At 41.4% G+C, this 24407-nt stretch overlaps 2 protein-coding genes across 6 annotated transcripts; one reads left to right on the forward strand and one right to left on the reverse strand.

Moving 5' to 3' along the window:
* The first annotated feature begins 1588 nt into the window (after nt 1-1588).
* Nucleotides 1589-14059, forward strand: LOC122886464 (serine/threonine-protein kinase tousled-like 1-B). 4 transcript variants are annotated; one of them, XM_044218696.1, is made up of 22 exons: nt 1589-2040; nt 3995-4116; nt 4815-4883; nt 5113-5151; nt 5287-5362; nt 5455-5498; nt 5620-5703; nt 5827-5907; nt 5992-6084; nt 6234-6344; nt 7004-7140; nt 7319-7510; nt 7805-7871; nt 8061-8158; nt 8383-8464; nt 8560-8651; nt 8741-8830; nt 9650-9819; nt 10153-10288; nt 10549-10660; nt 10935-11042; nt 11733-14059. In XM_044218696.1, exons 1-22 carry the CDS (start codon nt 1914-1916, stop codon nt 11880-11882), a joined length of 2280 nt encoding a protein of 759 aa, XP_044074631.1. In that variant the 5' UTR covers nt 1589-1913; the 3' UTR covers nt 11883-14059. The 4 variants fall into 4 exon arrangements, with proteins under 4 accessions (XP_044074631.1, XP_044074633.1, XP_044074630.1 ...); XM_044218695.1 differs by having other exon boundaries at nt 1591-2040; nt 5614-5703; XM_044218698.1 differs by lacking the exon at nt 5113-5151.
* A 1265-nt stretch (nt 14060-15324) lies between these two features.
* LOC122886465 (Golgi reassembly-stacking protein 2-like) lies at nt 15325-23167 on the reverse strand. 2 transcript variants are annotated; one of them, XM_044218701.1, is made up of 10 exons: nt 22962-23167; nt 22033-22113; nt 21725-21928; nt 21547-21633; nt 21299-21429; nt 19822-19954; nt 19270-19393; nt 19046-19153; nt 17782-17907; nt 15325-16795 (listed from the first exon to the last, which is right to left on the reverse strand). In XM_044218701.1, the coding sequence occupies exons 1-10, from the start codon at nt 23022-23024 to the stop codon at nt 16524-16526; spliced, it is 1329 nt and encodes a 442-aa protein (XP_044074636.1). In that variant the 5' UTR covers nt 23025-23167; the 3' UTR covers nt 15325-16523. The 2 variants fall into 2 exon arrangements, with proteins under 2 accessions (XP_044074636.1, XP_044074635.1); XM_044218700.1 differs by having other exon boundaries at nt 15325-16798; nt 22962-23161.
* Between the last annotated feature and the right edge of the window lie 1240 nt (nt 23168-24407).

The raw sequence follows: 24407 nt of genomic DNA on the forward strand, positions 1-24407 counted from the left end.
GTTACCATGGGCAGGTGCATATGAGGTGCAGTATGATCGTTTGTGCCTCAGTCTGTTTCCTGATGCAATCTGACTGCAAGGGGAGCAGGAGTTTGACAGACGAACGACCCTTTTACAGTGTACTTAATATTACTTTGAAGGCTGATCTGAACCAATGAAATTACATTAGAATTTACTTTTCAAATATTATCTTTTCTGTGTCGGGAAAGACACACATTTGCTGACTCCCATCACACAGTCTGGGTTACAGTCAATTTATTTACACTCAAAGTAAAATTATTACATTCGAAATAAATTAGAAAGGAATATAAGAATAAGATGTAGGCCAAACAGTTGAATGTTAAAGAGCCTGCCTGTGTGTGTGTGTGTTTGTGTTGTGTATGCTGCCCTACAAGAATGCAAAGGCATTTTGATGCACTGCACCAAATTTGGAACAAAAAGACCTTATAGCCCAGACCACATCACTATCCTCCCACCTGCACGCCCCCCCCACCAAAAAAAAAAGACCAAAGCCCAACCTATACACATATACTCACTCACACACACACACACACACACACACACACACACATTCTCTGTCACACACACACAACACATACTGTAGACTACTGTACATGCATACTGATGATATATGTTGTTATATATATATATATATATATATATATATATATATATATATATATATATATATATATATATATATTGTACAGGCATATTATGCATATTATATATGTATGTGTGTATGTATGTGTAGGCCTATAGGCTACACACATATACATATATGTATATATGTATGTATACATATATATATATACATACACACACATATATACACATATATAAAATCCTGTATATATTACACACACACACACACACATATATATATACATATGTACATATATAGACACATATGTGTATGTATGTATGTATGTATGTATGTATATACAGTATATGTGTCTATATATATATACATATACATACATATACATGAACATACATACATACATACATACATATATATATATATATATATATACATATATATATATATATATATATATATATATATATATATATATATATATATATATATATATATATATATATATATATATATATATATATATATATACATACACATATATATATATATATATATACATATATATATATATATATATATATATATATATATATATATATACACACACATACATACATACATATATACATATATATATATACACACACACACATACATACATACATATATACATATATATATATATATTTGTGTGTGTGTGTATATGTATGTATATATACACATATACATACACAGTATATGTATATACATGTATATGTGGTGTGTGTGTGTGCGTATGTGTGTTTCTGTTTTCTGTCGTTCTCCTCAAGCAGGCAAGAACTTTCGGCCATTTTTACGGGTTGTTTGTTGTTTTCACCAAAACAAGAGGCTGTTCTCAGGTCGACGCTGAGTTGTGCCTTCCAGTCAACCTAAGACTAGTTTGGAGGAGGGTAAAATGATCCCAGATCAGTGTCTGTTTCGGTGTCATGCCATCCCCCATCGCGCTGCTAGGTGCGCGCCAGCCTCGCGATAGTCTCGCCTACTAGAATCAGAGCTCCGCTCGCGAACTGGATGCTGACAGGCGCGCGGTGCGGTCATCATGCAAAGGTTAATGTTACATTGGATCCGTTTCAGCGAGTGTCTAAGGAAGCCGCTCCTCCGCAGGACCTACATGGGTCAAAAAATGCGAGACGTCTAGCAACACAAAAAGACTCTAACTCACGTTTACTGGCCTGTTCGGTTACAGCAGGTGTCAAACGATGGACGCAAGTTTGGGATTTCCGCAAACGGCAGTGTGTACGCTGGCTCCTCTCGGCGGTAAAGTGGCTTCATGAGTGTCCAAAGTAACAGTGGAAGTGGTGGTGGAAGTTTGGAGGCGACGCCATCTTGGTCGCAGCTCTCCTCGTCCCCAACGTTTTCTCAACAACATATAACGGCGACCGCAAAGAGCAAGGAAGGTATATTAGCTCACCAAGTGCACGACCGACTCTTATTCTCCTAAAAGTGTATCCTTTGCAGGAGAAGTGGATTATTTTGGCCTTGTCGAGCTAACGTTTTTTGAAGTAAAAATGGATGTCAAGTTCACTGATGCCGTGAATTGGAAGCCAAACGTCAGCTGTCAGTTCAGTTGATGGCCAGCCTAAGTAGCAGCAAGCTATCATGTTTGCACAAAGGCAGCGCTAGCTTGTTGTTTTGTTTGTATGAGTGTCAGCTTACATGATTTATAGTTACTCGTAGCTGTGCGATAACAGTGTTTTGTAGCAGTTTGTAACATTCGCCCCCTATCAACAGCATCTAGTTGGATATTAAACAACGTAGCTATGCATGCATCCATTAATGCATTGCAGTGCATGCCCCTACTGCTATAAACTTGAGATCAGGCCCTGGATTTTCCCTTTCTGGCCAGTTTGGATGCATATTTGTTTTCGACATGTTGTTGACACTTTATTTACTCTGATATTGCTGAGTTGCTGGATGTGATGTGACAGAACTGTGATCATAAGTGGGATCAATTGGTTATAATCGTCCAGCTAAGTATATTAGTTATAGGACATGATATGTTAAAAAAAAAAATAATAATAATAATAATAATTCTATATATATTTATTTAGGCAGTGATGGTGTTAATAAGACGGTAAGAACGAAAATCTGCGTTATAATTACAGTACTGAGGATATTGTTTAAGAATGAATTTTCAACCTGAGACTCTTAACACTTAAGCACTAAGATACAAAATAATGCTATAATAGAAGCTCTAGCTATATACATTAATTAGCCTAAATCACTCTCTCCCCTGTCCTTAGATAACCTCACATAGGCCTTGTAGTGTGCTCCCCATTTCACTGCTCAAGGGTTTCATAATGTCCATTATGCCTTTTAGGGCTTGCCCCTGTGCCAGAAGCTATGTAAAGATGACAGCCAGGAAATGTCCAATAAGGAAACAAACACTTGCAGCAGTAGTCAGCAGGGAGCAGAGGAACTGTGTGTCTCTCCCTGGAAACCGGTTGTCATAGAGCAAGGCCCAGTCAGGCAGCATATATGTTTAGCCTACTGCTTGTGAGAGAGTAATCTTAATGAACATTGTGGCTCGGATTTACAGAGGTAAGCTTTACCACTTGGACATCTGCAAATCTGACTATATACTGAGGAAATTTAAATGTAAAACTAGTCTTTTGCAAAGCCTGAATGGCCTGTGAGACCAAAAGCAGTGTCCTGTTTCAACAGCGTAAGGAACATTGATGCACACGTGTAGCACTTGAATTAGCCACATAACTACTGAAAGACCTAAATCTATTCCTCATCGACTGTGCAGCATGTAGAAAGATGCGACTTTGGCATAAAACTTCAAATGTCCTTATCTCATCTGGTATTGTGCTCTATCTGCAAGGCTTCCAAGGTATTGAGATCTCTAAATATCACAGACTAGTTTAGCACTGTGCTAATTGAGGCCATTGTGACAGTCGTAACTAGAAGAGATAATAAAAGGGCATGTTGAAGATTTTTGTGTTGACATACTGGGAGACTCCGCCCAGCCTCGTCTCTTCTCCCTCCTGACGTCCCAGTGGTAGAATGACCTTCCTGCTTAAGTTAGAAATGCAGCGTCACTCATTTACAGTATCTTCCATCATAGCATGAAAGTGCATCTTTTAAAGAGCTAACTACTGCCCAGTTGAATCAAATCCATATTTCTATTTTTATCCTCAAATCACTCTAATTTTCTCTAATCCTCCCCACTGATACTGTCTTCTGCTCCTTCTCTTAGTGCTCATTTTTATTCCTCTCTAGTAATTTTGTCAAAGAAAAATGTTCAGCGCTCTGTTGCTCTGATCCCGTGTACTTGTTGCCACTGTTTGCTAGTAATGACGACAATGTAAGCATCTCTCCTTGCTCTTGTTGATGCCCTCATGCCAGGCCCCATGGAGGAGCTGCACAGCCTGGACCCCAGGAGACAGGAGCTGCTGGAGGCCAGGTTCACAGGAGCTGTCAGTGGCAACACAGTAGGCAGCACTGGGAGCACCAGTGGAGGTGCTAAGGTAACAGAAAAACTAAAGCCTTATTTTTGAGATACGTCACATAACACACACAAACACAGCTGACTCAGGAATTAAAGAGCCTCATGAGCTAAAAGTTCATTTTGTGCATTCTTGTTTCCTGACCGATAAAGGATTAAAAAGCTTTAAACAGCTTTGTTTCTGTCACAAGACAACACTTTTTTGAGACAACTGAAGAAATTGACTGTGAGATAATAACGAGAAATTCCAATCCCAAGTTCTAATATCAATACTTGTGACAACCGGTGCTTGCTTGGAGAAGAAATAATGCTGTACAGTAGTTGTAGCAGTCTTGAGGTTTGTGTTCATCAGTGACTAACTCCAGTGACTAACTAATCAGAAAGTACTATCTTAGCAACAGGGACTTTTTAGTGGCAGGAAATAAAAACCAAACCCAGGTTTCCATGGTGGAAAAGCAGGTAAAATTTCCTGTTTTCCTAAAAAGGATGCAGGGTTCCTGGAAATGTGCATGTGGTGGAAAAGAGCCAAGTGACACACCTAATAACTGAAGATCTGGATTCCTATCAGACGTGGCAGACTAGAGGCCTGCCTCCAGGCTTTGTTTCACTTTTGTTTACATTTCATGAGAATACTGAACTTGGAATAGTACCACACACCTGTAGAGACTATATTCATATTGTGTTTGTTCACTTTCTTGTTTGAATTCTCACTGTGTCTAGGGTCTGGCCAATGAGTCCTCTAACCACAGCTATGGCAGTCTGGGTTCATCTAGCGACAAGGAGTCAGAGGTAAAACATACACACACTTACCATTTTTGCAATGGGTATGGATTACTTATTTTGAGAAGACAGAACAAAAGCTGCAATTAAATAATGCATATTTTGTTACACAGATACCAACAATGAAGCCTGGTTAGACACAATTGCATGTTGTCAGTACTCAGTTTTTACCTTCCTCTGCCCACTCGTCTTTCTGTCTCTCCCACTACCTCCACCTCTCCTTCTCTTCTCTTCCTAGAACTCTGATTTGAAAAGAGGGAGCTCCCCTGCCTACTCAGTATGTACCCTTTCTTCCTGCTGCTCTTTCCTGCTGAACACCACCACTCGAACCAGCTTTGTTAGGTAAAACACAGGGGATTTATAACTTCTTCTTTTTTTTTCTCTCTCTCTCTTATTTCATATCGATTCACAGACCCCGGAGAAGAAGCACTCTGAATCGTCAAGAGGGAGGAAAAGGAAAGCTGACACCTATTCAGAGAGTAGTCAAGGTATGACTGACACCTGAAAGCAATCAGTTTAATGTAGGCATCTATGCATTACTGATAGCTTGCATTAAATCTTTGTTCAATTTTCTATGCAGGGAAGACTTCCACACGTGGGCCCAAGATCAGCGACTACTTTGACGTGAGTATTGCAGCAACTTCTGTCATTCCAATATATATATATATATATATATATATATATATATTCTTATCACTTTGGATCAGATTCTGAAATTTACCCATTTTTCTCTGCAAAGTTCCAGGGTGGAAATGGCTCCAGTCCAGTCAGAGGCCTCCCATCAGCTCGCCGCTCTCCACAGAACTCGCATTCTGCCCCGGGCTTAATCGTGAGTATTTCACAAACAGTAGAATGCCTGAACACAAGGATTTCTGATGAGTTATTTGCACACGAGGTGATCGTGAGTCTCTGTGTGTTATTACAAGATTTAACAATACCTCTTTGTCTGTAGATCCGGCAGAATAGCTCCTCTCCTACGAGTCTGTGTTTTGGGGAACACAACCCCAAAGCCTCCTCCAGCAAGTGTGTCCAGGTAATACGACGCACACATGACTTGACACTCTGACACATTTATTAATACACCTCTGACTGGTACCTCTCTGTCTGGCTCTCTTAGACGGAGTTAACAGGCCTGAAACTTGCTGCTCTGGAGAGCAACAAGAGTCTGGACCTGGAAAAAAAAGAGGGGCGGATAGATGACCTACTCAGGGTGAGTTCAGTGTCCATAACCTGAGTTTTGATGGAGAGTGCATAAGAGGACAACAGTTTAATGTACTGCAGGTTATCATGTCAGGTTTGTATTATCTTTATAACTACACAACCAAATTGAATGCAGTCCATGCTGTCTTTCCTTAACAGGCTAACTGTGACCTGCGGAGACAGATAGATGAACAGCAAAAACTCTTGGAGAAATACAAGGAGAGGCTCAATAAGTGCATCACCATGAGCAAGAAACTGCTTATAGAGAAGGTATCTGTCTTTGCATGAGTGCACCCTTTGTGTATTCGCTGTACATTCGATTAAAGAAAAACAGCTGCATAAAGTGGTTTTTGATCACTTGTGGGCAGAAAGAAAAACAAACTGACAGGCTTATACACAGTAGGCTGTGTCTCTAACAGAGGCATAACATCACGCACTGTGTCAGCATCATATAGAAAATTTGAAACTTATTGCTTGGAAAGATAACAAAAAAGTGCCTACATACACATGCAACAGAAGTACAATATTCTCTGGTGTTTTAGCTCTGCTGTGGTCCACAACTCCTGAGGGGAAAAATTCTGTCTTTGGGTTATTAGATCTCTGCCACCTGTTTTCCTTAAGTCTCCACCATTTTGAGCTGGAGTTGCATAGAGCTGCACAGTGGTGGTGGGATTTGGTGCACAAGAAACCCTTTCACAATACTGTCATTTGATTCATTAATATTAAAATTCTTAAATGGGCAATTCAGTTTTGGAATTAAAAAAATAAACGTACCTACCACACCTTTTATTCTGGGTGGAGATGTAACCTAGAGGTTATAGGCAAGGGCTTTTCACCAGAATATTTTGTTTGTCTTTCTTCTGTTGCTATCGAGACGCCTTCAGCAACGCTACTAAGTATTTCTAATGTCTGCCTGTTTTTGTGAACAGAGCACCCAGGAGAAGCAGTCGTGTCGGGAGAAGAGCATGCAGGACCGTCTCCGTCTCGGTCACTTCACCACTGTCAGACACGGAGCGTCCTACACAGAGCAGTGGACCGACGGATACGCATTCCAGAACCTGATCAAGTGAGAGACTGCAAACCGATTAAATTAATTTCATCATATTTTAGGTTTTGCATTCTAAACAGTGTTGAAGGGAATTTTGTGTGCATGCTTCACTTCACAGCCAGGAATAAAAGGCTGTTTATTGTCTGCTACAGCATTTCCCCATATGACCCATTTCCTACACCTCTTCTCTGTGTAGGCAGCAGGAGGGCATCAACCAGCAGAGGGAGGACATAGAGCGACAGAGAAAGCTACTAGCCAAGAGGAAGCCTCCAAACCCTGCGTCTCCCTCCCTCTCGGTGGCCTCCACCTCTGAACCCAAGCAGCGCAAAACTAAGGTGGTCAACGGCAACGACTCTGACCCCTTCCTCAAGCCATCCTTGCCCCAGCTGTGAGTACACTAAAATAGACACATACTGTCAGTGTAAAACTGGAGGATGCTGGACCATAAAGAATGAGAGGGATGATCGTCCCCTGTTTATATTGTTTTGACTGTAGTAGCCATATCATAGGCTTCTTTTTAGATACATTTGTTCCAATTTACAATTCCTCTTCAATTGGAGGCTTAAAAAATTCATTGCGAGATGACTTGGAGTCGAATTATCCCTCTGTGGTCCAAAATGAATCTTTGTTTTTTGAGATTTCTTTTCTGTCTGGAGTTTTTGACTTGTCCATATTTTGGCAGACTGACCCTCGCTGAGTACCACGAGCAGGAAGAGATCTTCAAGCTTCGCCTTGGACATCTGAAGAAGGTCAGTAGCAAAAAAATATTCAATCAATCAGTCGATTAGAACATATTGTGGCCATAAGATGTTTTTATCCAGTGAAATGGCCAAAATGTATATTGAAACACTGAAAATGTCATTAGAACAATGCATACATGGGTTTTAAGTGCATGAATCTTTAAAAAGGAAAATAATTAAAATGGTGTGTTTATGCAGGAGGAAGCTGAGATCCAAGCAGAGCTGGAGCGGTTGGAGCGGGTGAGGAACCTCCATATCCGAGAGCTGAAGAGGATAAACAATGAGGACAGCTCAGCGTAAGTCCGTTCTACATACAGGACATTAACCTGCCAAGTAACCTAACGGTTAAGACTGGGATTAAAAAGTTTAAACTGTCAATACAAAACATTGAAGTTGTGGAGAACGTCTTTTGCAGTAAATGTACGAATATGGAAGTGCAATAAAAAATCTCTACTTGTTTAAAAGGTGACACGAGTCAGGTAAAAGCAGTGAGATTAAAATCTTGTGCCTCCTCACACAGGTTTAAAGACCATCCTACCCTGAATGAGAGGTACCTGCTGCTGCACTTGCTGGGCAGGGGCGGCTTCAGTGAAGTCTATAAGGTAATGTCTGTATGGTTGCACTAGTTTTTTTCCTATCCCCTGTTTCTGTAAAGTACGTTTGGAAACGTGTGTGTGTGTTTTCTTGTCACACACAGGCTTTTGACCTGTTTGAGCAGCGCTACGCAGCTGTTAAAATCCACCAGCTCAACAAGAACTGGAGAGAGGAGAAAAAGGAGAACTACCACAAGTAGGTCTTGTATACACACAACTTTAGAGATACAAAGACAAAATGTTTCTCCAGCAACACGCACTACGTTGACATTTATTTCCTTCCAGGCATGCATGCAGGGAGTACCGGATACACAAGCAGCTGGACCATCCCAGAATAGTCAAATTGTATGACTATTTTTCCCTGGATACTGACACGTGAGTCACCTCTGACCTCTGCCAGCTGCAGTCCTGCTGGGTTGACATATCCTGAGGTTTAAAAAAAAAAAAAAAAAATGGTGCACATCAGTAAGATTCAAACCTTTTGTAAATGCCCTACCCAGTAAATATTCAAATAATGCACGAGTTGTTTGTATAATATCTCAAGGGTCTACGTCAGTGGGCGCTACAAGTAAGAGCAAACATCATAGGGTTGTTATCAGATTGGAAAAGAGTAAATAGTAAAAGCAGTTCGCAGAGAAATGTATGATCGAGCATCAACATGCCCTGACAGTGGTTATTTTTACAGGGTTAACTTCTATCTTTGAGAGAGTTAAAGAAACCGGTAGCCAATGATACTTACCCAGGCTGAGGATGCTGTATATTTGTCCAAAAAACAGACAAAACCATTTCTATGTTGAGTCCAAAGGTTGAGCGTAGGCCCAGCTCATGTTGTACCATGTTAGCAAAGCTTTCTTTGTGAAACTGAGCAGATCACATACATGTCTGGAAACTCAAGTCGGGGCTCATACACTAGCAGAAAGTCCTGACCCTGACCCCTGAGTGGGAAGTGAAATTTCTCCTCTTAGCCTTCAGTCGTTCCAGCTCTCAGAAAAAAGCAACTCATACTGGATGAGCAGTTGATCTTTCTACTTAGGGATCAATAAATTAATGACGGTACTGTTACATTCTTGATATAAGAGTAAGCACAAGTTGCAAGTACTGTTGACCTGGATTTGTTCACCTTCAGTTCTTGAATTAGATCTTTTTTTCCTGTATGTAACCGTGTGTGTCCATCTGCGTCCTCTGCTCTCCCAGGTTCTGTACTGTTCTGGAGTTCTGTGAAGGCAACGACCTGGACTTCTACCTGAAGCAAAACAAGCTGATGTCAGAGAAGGAGGCACGCTCCATTGTCATGCAGATTGTCAGCGCCCTGCGCTACCTCAACGAAATCAAACCCCCCATCATTCACTACGACCTCAAACCTGGTGGGTCGCATGTTCAAAACGTTTTTGGATGAATCATACATGGAATTAAATGTAGATAACTGAAATCTGATGAAAACAATTATACTGCTTTGTTTGCAATGTTTGACTTCTAAGGAGAGGCTAGAGTCAGTTACGGCCCTTGCAATTGCTTTTACTGTTCTCCTTGTCAACATAGGGTGTGAAATGGGTCTGGCTGAGCTTTGCGTATCTTGCGCAGTGCAGTTGGTGATACTGCTGTAGCTGGAACCAGTCCTTCCCAGTATTTGAACCTGATCTTGCATCAATCGCTCTGTCTCACGCTGTACTGAGTCTCACTGTCTGTGGTGTGCGCAGGTAACATCTTATTGGTGGATGGTACTGCGTGTGGAGAAATTAAAATCACAGATTTTGGCCTGTCTAAGATTATGGATGATGATAACTATGGCGTGGACGGGATGGACCTCACATCACAGGGAGCAGGCACCTACTGGTAAAAACACACACACACACACACACACACACACACACACACACACACACACACACACAGATAAAGCATCAACAGTAATACAATGTAATAGAGAGTTCATACATATTTTTGCAAATCATTGACTTTTCCAAGATTATTTCATACGATTCATGTAGTAGGAATCAAAGGTAATTCCTCAACCATAAAGAGGGGTTTAACCCATGTTACTGTCAGTCTGAGGGGTGTGTGTGTGTGTGTGTGTGTGTGTGTTTGTTTTTCAGGTACCTTCCTCCAGAATGTTTTGTGGTGGGGAAGGAGCCACCTAAAATCTCCAACAAGGTGGATGTCTGGTCTGTGGGAGTGATCTTCTTCCAGTGCCTCTACGGACGCAAGGTACAACAGTAAACACCACCTGCCACACTTTGCAGACAGCAAATGAACTCAGAGAAGACCGTATACATTTCCAGTAGATAACTCAACGTGGATTCAGTGACTACGTTGGGCCACTCAGGTCAATTCTCAGAGGCAGTGCTTTGAATTGTAGGGGGGAAAAACATTTGTACATCAGAGATTTCGCTTCTTGAATTCATTTTTCAGGTTCCAGTCACAATTGTTGAAGCAAAGACACTGGATTGGTCGTGACTTGTATGTGATTTGTTTTTTCCAGCCGTTTGGTCACAACCAATCACAGCAGGATATTCTCCAGGAAAACACCATCCTCAAAGCCACAGAGGTCCAATTCCCTGCTAAACCGCAGGCTAGCACAGAGGCCAAGGTAACACACACACACACACACAGAGACACACACACACACATATATATATATATATATATATATATATATATATACAGTACACATTCACAAGGGCCAGTATGCCAGTTCTATGTATACATTCTGCTAAAAATAACCATGTGAATAGCATCTTCTGATTACCTCCAGCAACATTTACAGATTAAATAACCATGCGGAAATGTCTGGGTTTTTTTTTTTTTTTGGCCCAGTTAAAAATTAAGGTACTTCATCAAATTGACCCAAAAATGCCATAAAGCTGTCCTACTGTGTAATTTGCAACATGCCAGAGATATTAAAGGGATGGGGACCTCAGTATAAACAACAGAACAAAATGTCTGACGGTTAGCAAATGTTAATCGTCTCTTGGTATCAATCATCGTTCTGCCCAACCCAAGTAGGCGTAAGCATAACTGAGTTGAGACATTTGTGCGTTGTAATTTTAGTTGTGATATTAAAAGGCGTTTTAGACAAGTTGGCTATCCAATGTCATGTTGACACATGCTCGAAAACATCTTGAGTCAACCCTAATGTGTAGCTATAAAAAGAACCGTTTAAAGCACAGTCTTTGCCACGGAGCAGACAAAAGGGCTCTAAGTAAATATGAAGAGTCTCGACACAAACCCACTCACAGCCTGCAGCTCATTTTATAACATGTTCTCCTCTGCTCTGCAGGCATTTATCCGGCGCTGTCTGGCCTACCGCAAGGAGGACAGGTTCGATGTTCACCAACTGTGCTCGGACTCCTACCTCCTCCCTCACATGAGACGTTCAAACTCCTCCGGCTCCCTGCAGCCCTCCGCCTCATCTCTACCTACCTACTGACTGGCTCTCTCACATGACTGACAGGACCCTCTGGCCACTCTCAAGGCAGGATTGTCAGAATTGGAGGATAGTGGATGTGGATCTCTTTTTACTTGAGCTGTTCCCAAATGGATACATTAGCAACAGAGCAGAATTAACATGGAAGAGTGAAGAAGTGGAAGGGGGGGGGGGATAACTCCCTTTGCATGTGTTGTACAGAGTTGTGCCCTTGAACTCAGCTGTGTGAGATAGGAGAAAGAACAAAACTGGAAAATAGAAGGGAAATGGAAAGAGAGAGGGGCAAGAATGGAAAGAGGCTGAGCGTTGTTTGGGGCAAGAAAAGAAAATGAGGAAGCTAGTAGATTTCTTTATGGACTTTATTAAATAACCCTTAGGAGACATTTCAACAGCTATAGGGGCTCCTAGATGCCCTGTCCAAGCCCACCTCTCTTAGCTCTACACCATAACAACACACCTCACAAGATGGCTTAGCATTTCTTCAACATAAAGCCGCTGTTAGAGATGTTCTCTTGCTGCTTATTTGAGGGTGGCATTGACCAGCGGGGAACAGAAGAAAAAGGTGAACAGGTGTGTATTGCAAAGAAGGTATCTGTACATCAAATATGGACTACCTGTTCAAGTCAACTCTGCAGTCCATTGTTATGAGGCTCAAAATGATGGTTACATCTCATTGAATTGACCCTTGTAGTCCTCTGCACACGACAGGTGTTAATTTAAAAGTAACCTTGATGGGACTCGAATAAACATAAAAAAAATGCGCCAGATTAAATTTCTGGGGTCGATTTGCACTTCGGTCCAGATCGTGGTGATCTGGTCTCACACATTTGGCATGAAGTACTACAACGAGGGCTAGTTCTGGACTAAGCCAAGTCCTCACTTCACATTTTTGTTTCGTTGCAAAGCATTTCAGATCTACTGCTGGGTTTACAGCAAGTGGATCTGTGAATCTGTCTTAATCCATTTTTGTTGTTCAGATGAGAGTCAAAATGTTTATTACAGCGGAGTATTACAGCACCATGTTGTCATAGATGTTCTCATCAAGCTGCCTGAAGAGAGTTGGACTGAACTGAGGGTCTGGATCAGCTGTTACTGTACTGCAAAGACTCGGGACACAGAATTTAGTGTACATTTCACGTGCAGGAGACATTACTCACTAGCCAATACATAATAATGAGGCTTATCGTTGCTTCCCAGTGTCTCCCTTTGCTCCGTTTATTTGTGTTTCCTCCTGAAAGCTGTTCTCAGTTTGCTGCTATAAATGTTGCTTTTAGTTTGTAACGTGAACGGTTTTCGCCTGGCATATGTGCATACTTGAACTGTGTTAAGAGGAACAATCTCCAGGGCCCCTTTTCTGAAACAGACACCCGCTGTACTGTTTTTTTTTGGGGGGGGGGGGTTCCTCTGCCACCAACATCAATGTCCACACGGGTTTTTGTTTACTTTCTTGTTAAAGTCCAACAGACATTATATGGAGCAAAGTCCCAGTATACTGTGTAGTTAGGAATGGTCACTTAGAAGTGGGCGCGCTCCAGGTTGGCTGTGCTGCAGCATGATTAGCTGCAGCTAGAAATCAAGTGGATATATCCAAATGTTGTCGTCCTGTAAATAAAACACTTACCTGAACGTTGTTGTGACATTTAAAACCCTCTCAAATGCAGGCAACCTGGACTCTGCCCAAAGCACGCCCGTGGCAAGAAAGAGAAATATACTTGGGCGAGAATTCCGATAAAAGACAAGCTGGAGCAGTTAAAAGCAAGTTGTGGGTGTCTCAATCTCTCTCCGCGCTCTCGTCTGCTTTAAAAATAATTGACTTTCTATGTGTCTTATTAGATGAACAAACCCCCCCCAAACACATGTGATTTCAGTAACATGACAGGCAGATGAAACTGCAGGAAGTACCTGCTCACGGCTTGCTGCTCCCAAATGAAAGCAAGTGATGAAGTGCAGTGAAGTCTGCGTCCATTTTGAAAAAGTGTAATTTTATCCACTTGGGTGCAGTAAGGCATAAAACAAACATAACCCCTCCTGTCTAGTTTTATTTGTCCTCTCTTCTACTTGACAAAACAACAGCAGAAGATAGGTGCTACAGCCATTATGTGTCAGATCACATTAGTGGTGGGGCTGCAGCGCTAGGCCGTGTCATTCATATGCAATAAAGATTGCCTTACAAGTCTTAATTCCTGCAGTGTGACCCATATTTCCTGAGGAGGGTTATGCAACGTCACTAGAAGTGTTTTTTAACAGCAGAGGAAGGTGATATCTATGTGTTAATGAGCAGTAATAATGAGACACTGAGATATGGAAATTCTTAATACGAGGCCTCGCAGGCACCATTCCCCCACAATATTTAGCTGCATTACAGAGCTGGATTTGTTGAAAAATGATACTTAAAACATAATTAAAAATAAACATAATTACTTGGCCATAGTTCAGTCAGCAGGCATTTATTACAGTGTAAGACTAACATCTATCACTTGTAAATAATTTGAATCTTATGAATTAAATTTAATCACTGCTGAATGCTTAATTATGTCGACTTTACATGCCACTGAATTTAAAGCATTTAAATATTTGACTTTGAAAGCCATGTCCGAATTTGTGGTTTTAATTTTAAAAAGTTTCCAGTAGGTATTTTCAAGAGGTGCTATTTCAAAAAGGGTTCATAGATTCACATAGAACATTAAAGTGTCCCATTTAAAAAAAAAAAAAAAAAAAGTTTCTCCAATTGGATTGGTTCAATTCAGAACCCCAAATTCAAGATGAAAAATTCTATCTTGAACATCAAGGCTACCAGGGATCCTATCAGGTTTTTGCAAATGTCCATATTAAGTATTCAGTAGTGATAAAATTTCACAACTAGGTGTTCAGTTGCTTATATGATCATCTAATCGCATCTATAACCCACCTGAGTAGCTACAGGAGTTACAATTTTTAAGAAGGTATTTAGTTAACTTTTTCAACTGCATTTTACCAATTTTTTTAAAATGGTAAATTTATTCACATAATTTCTGCTGCCATGTTGTACTTTTTCCTTCACCTTTGTTTTACACGTTTCCCCCCCCCCCAAATGTCTTTGCAATACCATTGCAATTCACATCTGTCTTTTTGGACACCACGCCTGCTTTTTTTTTTTTCATTTATCAATTTAACACCTGTCGTTCGCAAGTGATCAGTGTAACCTACACCTGCCTTTTTGGCAGGTGTAGGTTACACTGTAGGTGTAGGCGCTTGAGCAGATGAATATAACCCTTTTGGCTTCCCATGATCCCGAGCTTTACTGCGCTACTGTGCTTTCATTCCTTTCCCATTACAACTTTATCTTCTTGTTTTTTGTCAATTTATTTTTATTTGTGTAACGGGGGGCTGACACTGTAAAAAAGCATTTAAAAAAAAAAAGAGTAGCAACAAACACTGTAGACCATATAAAGACACAGAGGCATCATAAAATTAATTTGGCTTTATTGCTCGCACTGTGCAGTGTAGATGTTTTCAGAAAGTTCTGTTACAGTGACACCTTGTGGCTGTCCTACATCACTGCCTACCAGTTTGCTTCGGCCATGCCAGGAGGAGACGTACTGTGTATTTAATAACCCCGCACCCATGTTCCACCCCTACCTACTGATTCACCAACAGCCAGCACATACACTCCACTCAGTAGCTCATGTAACTGTAAACCTCCGTCCCCTCTGGCATGGCCTTCAGGCTGTTACCATCCTTCGGACCACTGAGTTCTGGATGTACATGGAGGCATACAAAAGGGACAGAATAATAATTTCAAAACACAAAAGGTGGTGCAAAAATACTGCAGATTCATTCATTGGGTGGAGACATACAGCAATTTCAACAAAAATGAATACATGTCAATCAAATTAATCTATTGGTCTGGGGGTCTATTAACTAATAGTATACACGTTAGGGCTGGACAATAAGACAAAAAAATCTATAACATGATGAATTCATTTTTCTTTTATCGCTTACCTATGTTTTAATACAGCAGTGTGTGATATTTCTTTTCTCCTGTAGGACCAATCCAATATCTTTGTCCCGATTTATTCCAGTATGACTAGTTAAATGACCTCTGGACAGGACTGCGACCTGATTGGTTGGCTGAACTTTCACTTAGGTGTCAATGGTTGTTGTAGGTATTCTCAGCTTATTTATAAGGGGATTCATGATGTAGGTAGTAATTCAGTCATTTCGATTTATTGTCCAGCCCCATTAACATACACTGTTTATATAAAAAAATAACTATGTGAAACAGAGAGGATTGCCAGATCAGAGGGGAAAATCCTAAGATAGTTCTTTGCCTTGTTGTAACTGCAGAAGTGCGAAGCAAACTACAAACCTAAGAGGAGACCTCGTCCTCCACATACAGCAGCTTAGGCAAGCTCCATGACAATCAGGCAATAAAGACATGTTGGTAAGACCAGTCTACATCCGTCCTCCATTCTTCCTTCATTGCTGAACACAAGCTTCCTCACCAATAACTGGAGCATGCCGACCTCTGTGTCTGAACTAATGCAGGTGTCTGCCTGTCCCTCTTGGCCAAATAAATAGAAAAACACAGAGAAAAACAGACGGGAAAGAGAGAAACCGGATGTGTGTTTTAGTTTGATGGCAAGCGGGATCTTCTTTCCCAGGCTAAGACGTTAGTGTTGTTTCCGTGGGGGCCGGTGATTCCGTGGCGTTCGTGGAGGCGGCTTCCGTGGGGACTGTGGGGTCGGCGGCAGGCTCGGACGCAGGCGCTGCTGTGACTGTGACTGAGGCTGAAGGAGCGGTGGTGGAAATGGGCAGGAGGGGGGCCACTCCCTGAGGGAGGAGAGGAGGCAGCTGGGAGGGCAGCATGGTGGGTAGAGGGGGTAAGGGGGCCAGACCTGTGAGGTTGAGGGGTGGGAAAGAGCCCAGAGGTGGGACTGCTGGAGACAGGAGCAAAAAGAACGAAAAACAAGACATGTTGATGCAAGTTTTTCCCCCAAGGATTTATATTTAAAATTAACCGTACAACCAAATTACATACTTATACTTAAAGAAATAGTTCGACATCTTGGGAAATACGCTTTCTCCCTAACTGACAAGCAGCCGGTGGATTCTGTTCCTTTCAGTGAGAGCCAAGTCTTTGTGCTAAGCTAACTGGCTGCTGGCTGTAGCCTTATTTTTACTGACAAGAAAGCAAATAAGCTTATTTCCCAAAACGTCGAACTATTCCTTTAGTAGTACAAGTAATAGTCTTAATTCAGATTATATACTCATATTATAAATACAGTGACTATATACTCATGTCATATACTATATATACACATACTATGTACTAATATAGTATATAATCTGAATGCCAATACAGTCACTAAAATTTCACAAATAGTGAGTGAAAATCTTTAAGCGATGATTTCTTTTTATTTGTTTGCTGTGCTGCCATCATGGAATCATTCACGTGTTTCTAGCTGCGAGTACCACCTTTCCAATGCACGATGCATTATGGGACAAGCTGTCTCCATCACAATCACACTCAAATAATTAGCAATTGTGTAAAGCCTGTTTATATTTTACATAGCCAAGCAATGTCTACTTGTGACCCCCTGTCACTGGGTGCATATGTTTACCATTGTTCAACCTAAGACTGACCCCAACCCCACTTTTTAATTTGAATATATATATATATATATTTTTTTTTTTAAGGCCTGAAGCGCCTACAATTATTCAGTATTTCACAAGGTATAAAGCAAAGATTAGAGGAACGTCTGAAAGAATTAACATAATTATAGGTAGCAGAAATCTGTTTTTTTTCTGCTCTCCTATCCAGTTGATAATCTCATGATTTAACTTGTGACCCCTTGTGGAGTACTTTGGAAGCAACTTGTATAGAGTGTGAAACCGGTACAGAGTAAGACCGTTTATTTACCTGTGGTTCCTGGCGGTGGTAAGGTGCTGGAGCCTGCTAGTGACATCGCACTGAGGTTTGGGAGTGGCAGGTTGAGATTGGGCAAGCTAGGGAGCGGAGGTAAGCCACCTGGGAGGGGCATCAGACCTACACACACACACACACACAGCCATATGAGGGTGCACTATCATTATTCATTAATTTTCTTTAACTGCCAGTGCCTTATTTACATTAAACTCATACTACTTTACTGCAGTAACTACTTTGGAAAAGAAAATTTGCCAAAAATCCAAACAAAATAGGCAAAAAGAGCACTTTGCAGGGCTCCAGACTGCGACCATTTCTAGAGACAGTGCTCCTAAATTTTAGAACTAGGAGCCTCCTCCTAAGAGCAACATGTTCCCCTTGTTCTATTTTACATCTATTTTATTTAAGTTATCGTTTTTCATATTGTTCAGTAATCTTGTTTACATAAACTGTGGCGTGGGTTGGTGGTGTATCGGCGGGGAACTATATTAGATCAGCTATCGCGAAGAGAGGAACGCCATGTATTGTATGTACTGCTCTCAGTGTGGCTGAGCACAGCACATTGGTGATAAATAGACAATTTACAGAAATAACAAAGCATTTATCAGTAATACAGTTAAGATGGGAAAAAATATGAATGTGTTGCATTGCATGTCGATTTAAGCGGCGCTCCTAAATTTTGTGCTGGTGCGCCTAAAATTTTCAGTAGGGAGCACCAGTGCTGCTAGTGGAAAAAGTCAGTCTGGAGCCCTGCTTTGTAAATTTGAGAAAAGTTCAATCGCTTTTAGGGAGCGACACATATCACTTGGTTGGCCTTTCCTGTGAGCCAACAAGACACAATTAAGAAGAAGAGGTGGTAATTCATGGCATAGAGACAGCTGACTGTTTATGGCAACATAAACAACTACCAGAATAAAAACAGAGAAAGCATCACGAGAAAGGTTGATAGTACTTTGATAGGAACTCACACACTGGCTATGTTTGGGGAGTTTCTGCAAGTGCTTAACTTAAATACTGTTTTCTTGTTTAGGTGCTGCTTGTCCTTCAGAAAACTCAGTAGTGTGTACTGTGTACACAAACTAGACTTGATATTGGCTAATGCAGTTGAGGCAGATCTTTCTGTTTTTTTTCTGGAAGGGTGTGTACACACCTATAGAAATCTGTAGAGAAGGAGCTGTAATGTCTCCAAATGTTTTCCCAAACGTTTAATGTTGAACGCTCACTGACTCAGCAGACCAATGAATGAGAAATCACCCACCTGGTAGCGTGGTGGCGGGGTTGAAGCTGGTGGTGGCAGGATTAAGTGGAGTGAGGGGGCTGAGGGAGGGGCTGGTAGAGGAGGGGAGCAGAGGGACTGTGGGCAAACCTGGAGTGGAGGGCGACACAAATAAACACGCTATATATGATTTTCCAAATCACAAATATCCCCGTCATATAACAAGCTTAATGTGTTGGAGCAAATGGACGTGTGTGAAAGAATACCTGTCTGCAGCTCGCTGGGCATGGTGGGCGGGGCTGTGCTGATTGACAGGCTTGACAGTGAATCTTCAAGGCCAGAGGGGACAACAGGTGTAGTAGTAGGAGGGGTCACTGCTGAAAGCTGGACCTGAAGGAGTTAAAACGAGAAAACATGAAGGAGGTAGAGAAAAAGATGCTGCTGTCAAACAGATAAGGTCACATTTGGAAACCTCGCTCTCTGTCCCGCTGCCTGCTTTGCTGCATACATAATGAGGCAACTTGCATTTATAGTGTGAACACTTAAAAAAAAAAAATCTGAGGCCACAAAATACACATTTTCAATCTTTTCAATGTCACGCACACACACTGCATACTGATAAGTGAAGTTTTGGCTCTCAGGGATATACAGTGCGGGAGTAATAGTCGGTAACATTTTAGGGCAATACACAGTGTAATTACACATGATACAAATTGTGATTGCTTAGCAATTACATTCATTTTTTTCATTGGTTTTAGTATGTCTCCACTCTAAACTGAGGACTGGAGTAAATTGGATAATAAAGTGTGTGTCCTGACCTCAGTGAATCCATCCTTCAGCGGACTCACAGGCTCACTGGGAGAGTTTCCAGGGAAGCTGATCTTCTTCCCTTCCTCAAAAGGCCTGGTGGGAATCCTGTGGAGGTATCCATAGCCAATCCCACATCCAAGGCTGGAGAAGGGAGAAAAAAAAAGTTCTGAATCCAACCAACAAACCTAAAGATTTTCATTCAAACACATTCGAGCTTAGCCTGGTTCCAGACTACTGAATAACTGCCCACATCTGAGTTTTTTTAGCGATTCAAATAGGCCTGGTGTTGTACATAGTTATGTACAACTACGTACAACACCACATTTCTCCAGATTCTCCGGATTTCTCCTTGCTGGGTTGGGAAATCAGAGGTTTGTGGGCAGGATTATAAATGGGGATGTCATCCTCCTGTGCCAGATGCAGATGAATAGCAACATCCACGAAGAATAGTGACAGAAACATGACCACGTAAATGGCAACGAGCATAGATGAAACTGGCATAGCTGTACAGGTTGATGTAAGTCGACTTACAGAAATAACAACTCTTAAACCTGCAATGACGGATTTTTTTGGCCACTTGGGGGCAGTGGAAACAAGTAGTGAACACAACATTGACATATCACCTTTTTTTAAAAAAGTGCCCTGTGGAGTTTTCTTGTAAACAAACAAAAGTTATATTTACATTCAGTTTTACTCACAAAAACACATTATGTGTATACTTGAGCTCGAACAAATGTGTTGAATGCGTTTCCTTCCTCATAAAACATTTGTAAAGCCGAGTTTTTAAGTGTTTTAACTCAAGCATCCATGTCTACTTGCTAGCAGTCTTCTTCTACACCGCCTTTGCTGGCGCACTGCTGCGTATCTTGGCGTGTTAGCGCCACCTGTTGTTCAGTGGATAAGTGCGAAACCGTTGGCAGGAATGTGTACTATGTCACCTGCATGTTAAAGTGTGTAACATTTAGGAGGAGCTATTGGTAGAAATGGAATATATTAGTTATAAGTATGTTTTCATTAGTGTATAATCACCTGAAAATAATTATCGTTGTGTTTTCATTACCTTAGAATAAGCCGTTTTTATCTACATAGGGAGCGGGTCCCTTTCCACAGAGGCCGCCATGTTGCACCTCCATGTTTCTACAGTAGCCCAGAACAGACAAACCAAACACTGGTTCTAGATAGAGCCGTTTTTTGCAAGTTTTGCGGCCAACGTAGTTTCTCCTACATGTGTGGAAGGGGACGGTGATGCGAGCATTATTCAAATGGTTGCAAATCCTACACACTAGACCTTTAAAACAAAACAAAATACACCCATCCAAAAACAGAAAATTTCAATTCAGTCTGATTATCGGGCTAATCTGAGATGTGATCAACTGAAAATCATTCTGTACATTTCTTTTGGAAGTAAAGCCAACTCAAAATCTACGAACTTCACTTTATACCTGTAGGTATACCTGTGTGCAAGTGTGTTAAAGTCGGTGTTACCTGCCCTCTCCTCCCCAGGCACTGTTGGGTGTGATGATCACCTCTCTGCAGTTATCGGTGTCTGTGTTGTACACATAGAGCTTCAGGCCTTTCCCCTCATGGCTCTCTATCAGAGAGAACAGGTCCTCTGACTGTAGATAAAGTCACAGAGAGGTGGAAAAAAGGAGGAGACACACAATCATTGGCTTTATCAGATGGAGAATGTGCGGGAGTGACAGTTTTAAGGACCTAAAGTGCTTATAAACTACCTCGTTCATAACAGTGTCGGCTCCAATGATGTAGTCAGTGTGCGGCCGCAAGCCGGCAAGGGCTGCTGGGGAATTAGGCTCCACTTCCTGTTAAAGAGAGAGGGGGGGAATAAGTAAACACACTACCATTGGACCACATAAAACAATACAACACAGACTAGACTTTGGGGTTACTTACCAGCACATGCCAGACATTCTCATTGGCTCCCTCAAAGCTGCAGAAACGAATGGACACACCAAGCAAGCCCTGCCCCCCCCACAGGTTGCTGGGGGTGACCGTCGACTCCCGCAGCTCCAGGGTCTTTGAGGAGTAAACCAGCATCTTAACCGGTTTCTCCACGCTGGCTTTCAGTAAGTCTTTCAAGGTGTCGTTGTCCTTGTTCTGTAGAAAAGGGGAGGAAAAAGAGCGGAGGGGCAACCATGAAACATGCAGTCCCCTATAACTTGTATTTGGTCCTACTAGATCCACTGGCTGGCGTTCCTTACCAGTCTGGTGTTGTTGATGGAGACAATAAAGTCAAAGAAAGGCTCCAGTCCTGCTCGGTGTCCAGGCGAGTTCTCCTGAACCTGCATACAAATTAGAGACCACCTGACTGCACACTGTGGCTTTCTGCATTTCATTTCATTTCTTGTAAATAAAGAGCATCAGAGATCCTCTGTATGTACAGCATAAACAGGTTCCTGAGCTGACCAAACACACAAGAGAGCTGGGCCGTCAGTGGCTTTAGAATGCGAAACTTTTTGGAAACAAACATGACAGAATGTGATTTGGTTTGGTTACGATTCATAAAAATATCCCTTCAACACCGTACATGCAGCCAAACCGGTTATAAGTTGATTTTTTCTCCGGCTCGTGCAGTATGGGACCAATCCTCCTATGGTCTACAACTGTACTGCTGTCAAGCTACTAAAAGTTACCGCTTAACGTGAACGTAACTGATGGTTCAAGTTTGGAAGCTTGGAATAGGACGACTGACATTTGCTGCCCGGTGTTAGCTTGTTAACTTACTAAAGTCGCCGTAGCCCAAATTTTGCAAAACAAGGGAGAAGAAGCACTATTCACAAGGACGCGTCCGATAATGGATACAAAACCAGCTTGGCAGCTGTCATTCAGTGCAGCTACGTAGCTTTGGCTAGCTCCAACAGTGATGGTTAGCTTCTGGCAAGCAAATTTAACTAGTTAACAGGCAGGTATAAATAAAAAAAAAAACATAACGAGAAACGATATGTTACTCTAACACAACTCTAAAGCACACAACAATTTTCTGACATGGTGTTAGTGTTTTCCAGACGGAGGCCCCAGCAGTCATCCCCGGCCTCTCGTCAACACACAGTGCAGGAAATCCTGCGCCTCTGACCAGATGCTAAGCTAACAGCTAATAGCTAATAGCAGGCTGTAGAAGCTAAAAACTTACTCGGAGGACATGGTAGCCCTCGGAGCCTCCTCCCGGTATCTCCACACTCTGCGATCCTCCCATGGTTTCACTCCTTTAAGGCTTTTTAGGTTTTATGGCAGCTTGTTACCCAGCAGAGGTGAGATACCTGAACACTTCCACACACCGGGTACACGTAGCCGAATGATTAGCTGAGTGGTGCGCATGCGTCGTTACGTGGCAGGAAATAACGCCCTTTCGAAGTTTGCAATTCAATACAATTTCTATGTAATTCAAAGAGCTCATTAATATCAAAGTGTACAGTAGACATCAAACGTCGAAACCAGCGCCTTTCAAAACACAAGGATTGTATTTACTATTTATCTCAGACAAGTTTTGAATAATTTTACAATGTTATAATCTTGACATAATTATTGTCCTATCACCATTCACCCCACTTAATCTACTATGAACCACTATTATTTTTAAATTGATATGACCATTGAAATTATAAACTAATATTCAGTAATAACAGTCACTTGTGTGCCTGGATTCACGTATATCTGACATTTGAAACATATTTTCCTCCAGTGTGTATCAGTCCTTTCAGCTTAAAGCTCTGCAGTGGAGTTGTGAGAGCTGTAGCGGTGCTCTCTCTTTTAGCAGCTCTTGGATTAACACAAAAGTATCCTTGTTGGCTAATGAGCAGCTACAGTCAATGGTGTTTATGAACCATAATGTCCTCTCCATGCACAGAAGAATACAAAGACACAACTCTTAATTTTGACATTGGAAATGGTTGTTTCTGTAATGTAGATCTGTTTTCAGGGGTCACATACTGTATAGCTTTTAGACCGTTTAGATCACTTTTAGACATCAGTGTATGAATATCTTGGTATAATACGGTAAACAAATGAGTTTTATAATAAGTTTTACTCACAATTAGGACACATATATATGACCATATACTGCATGTATATGACATATTCCACAAAGCCCTTTCACTTCCTGTCCCAGAGATTATGTTGTTTCTTGTCTCATACTCCATACTACATGTTTTTATTTCATGAAAATTTCACTTCCATCTAACACTCACAAACTTTGTGACAAACTTTGAAAGCTTTACCTTTATTTCTACCATAATGAAGTTATGTCTTTTTTGTGCTATCTCTCTATCTCCTATTAAACATCACCCAGCTGATTTCAGTGGCACTGAGATACATGTAAAATCCAGTAGGGGCTTCCTTCTGTATCTGTTATCATGGTTATTATTACGGTTTTATTTGTAGATTTTTTTAAAAAACCTCTCATGTAGCACTTTTAAAGTATTTTATGAATTATTTCCCGCCACAAATTTATGTTTGATTGTGCAGACAGAGAGTCGCCACCAGAGGGCGTTGGCAGTACATCACATGCTCATTGCTGATCTCACTGTAGCGCTTGAGCCTCACTCCACAACCACCCTTCTCTTTGATGTTTTTATGCCCT

Source organism: Siniperca chuatsi, linkage group LG13, assembly GCF_020085105.1.
Source record: "Siniperca chuatsi isolate FFG_IHB_CAS linkage group LG13, ASM2008510v1, whole genome shotgun sequence".
Lineage (NCBI taxonomy): Eukaryota > Metazoa > Chordata > Actinopteri > Centrarchiformes > Sinipercidae > Siniperca > Siniperca chuatsi.

Excerpts from the sequence above, each read along its gene's own strand:
- LOC122886464 (XM_044218695.1), top strand. The coding sequence starts at position 1,914 with ATGAGTGTCCAAAGTAACAGTGGAAGTGGTGGTGGAAGTTTGGAGGCG. Across the intron at positions 6,345-7,003 it reads AGAAACTGCTTATAGAGAAG|AGCACCCAGGAGAAGCAGTC; the intron begins GTATCTGTCTTT and ends TTTTGTGAACAG. Across the intron at positions 8,831-9,649 it reads TTTTCCCTGGATACTGACAC|GTTCTGTACTGTTCTGGAGT; the intron begins GTGAGTCACCTC and ends CTGCTCTCCCAG.
- LOC122886465 (XM_044218700.1), bottom strand. The coding sequence starts at position 23,024 with ATGGGAGGATCGCAGAGTGTGGAGATACCGGGAGGAGGCTCCGAGGGC. Across the intron at positions 21,929-22,032 it reads CCATCAACAACACCAGACTG|AACAAGGACAACGACACCTT; the intron begins GTAAGGAACGCC and ends CCTTTTCTACAG. Across the intron at positions 19,955-21,298 it reads GCCTGGGGAGGAGAGGGCAG|CCTTGGATGTGGGATTGGCT; the intron begins GTAACACCGACT and ends TCCCTTCTCCAG.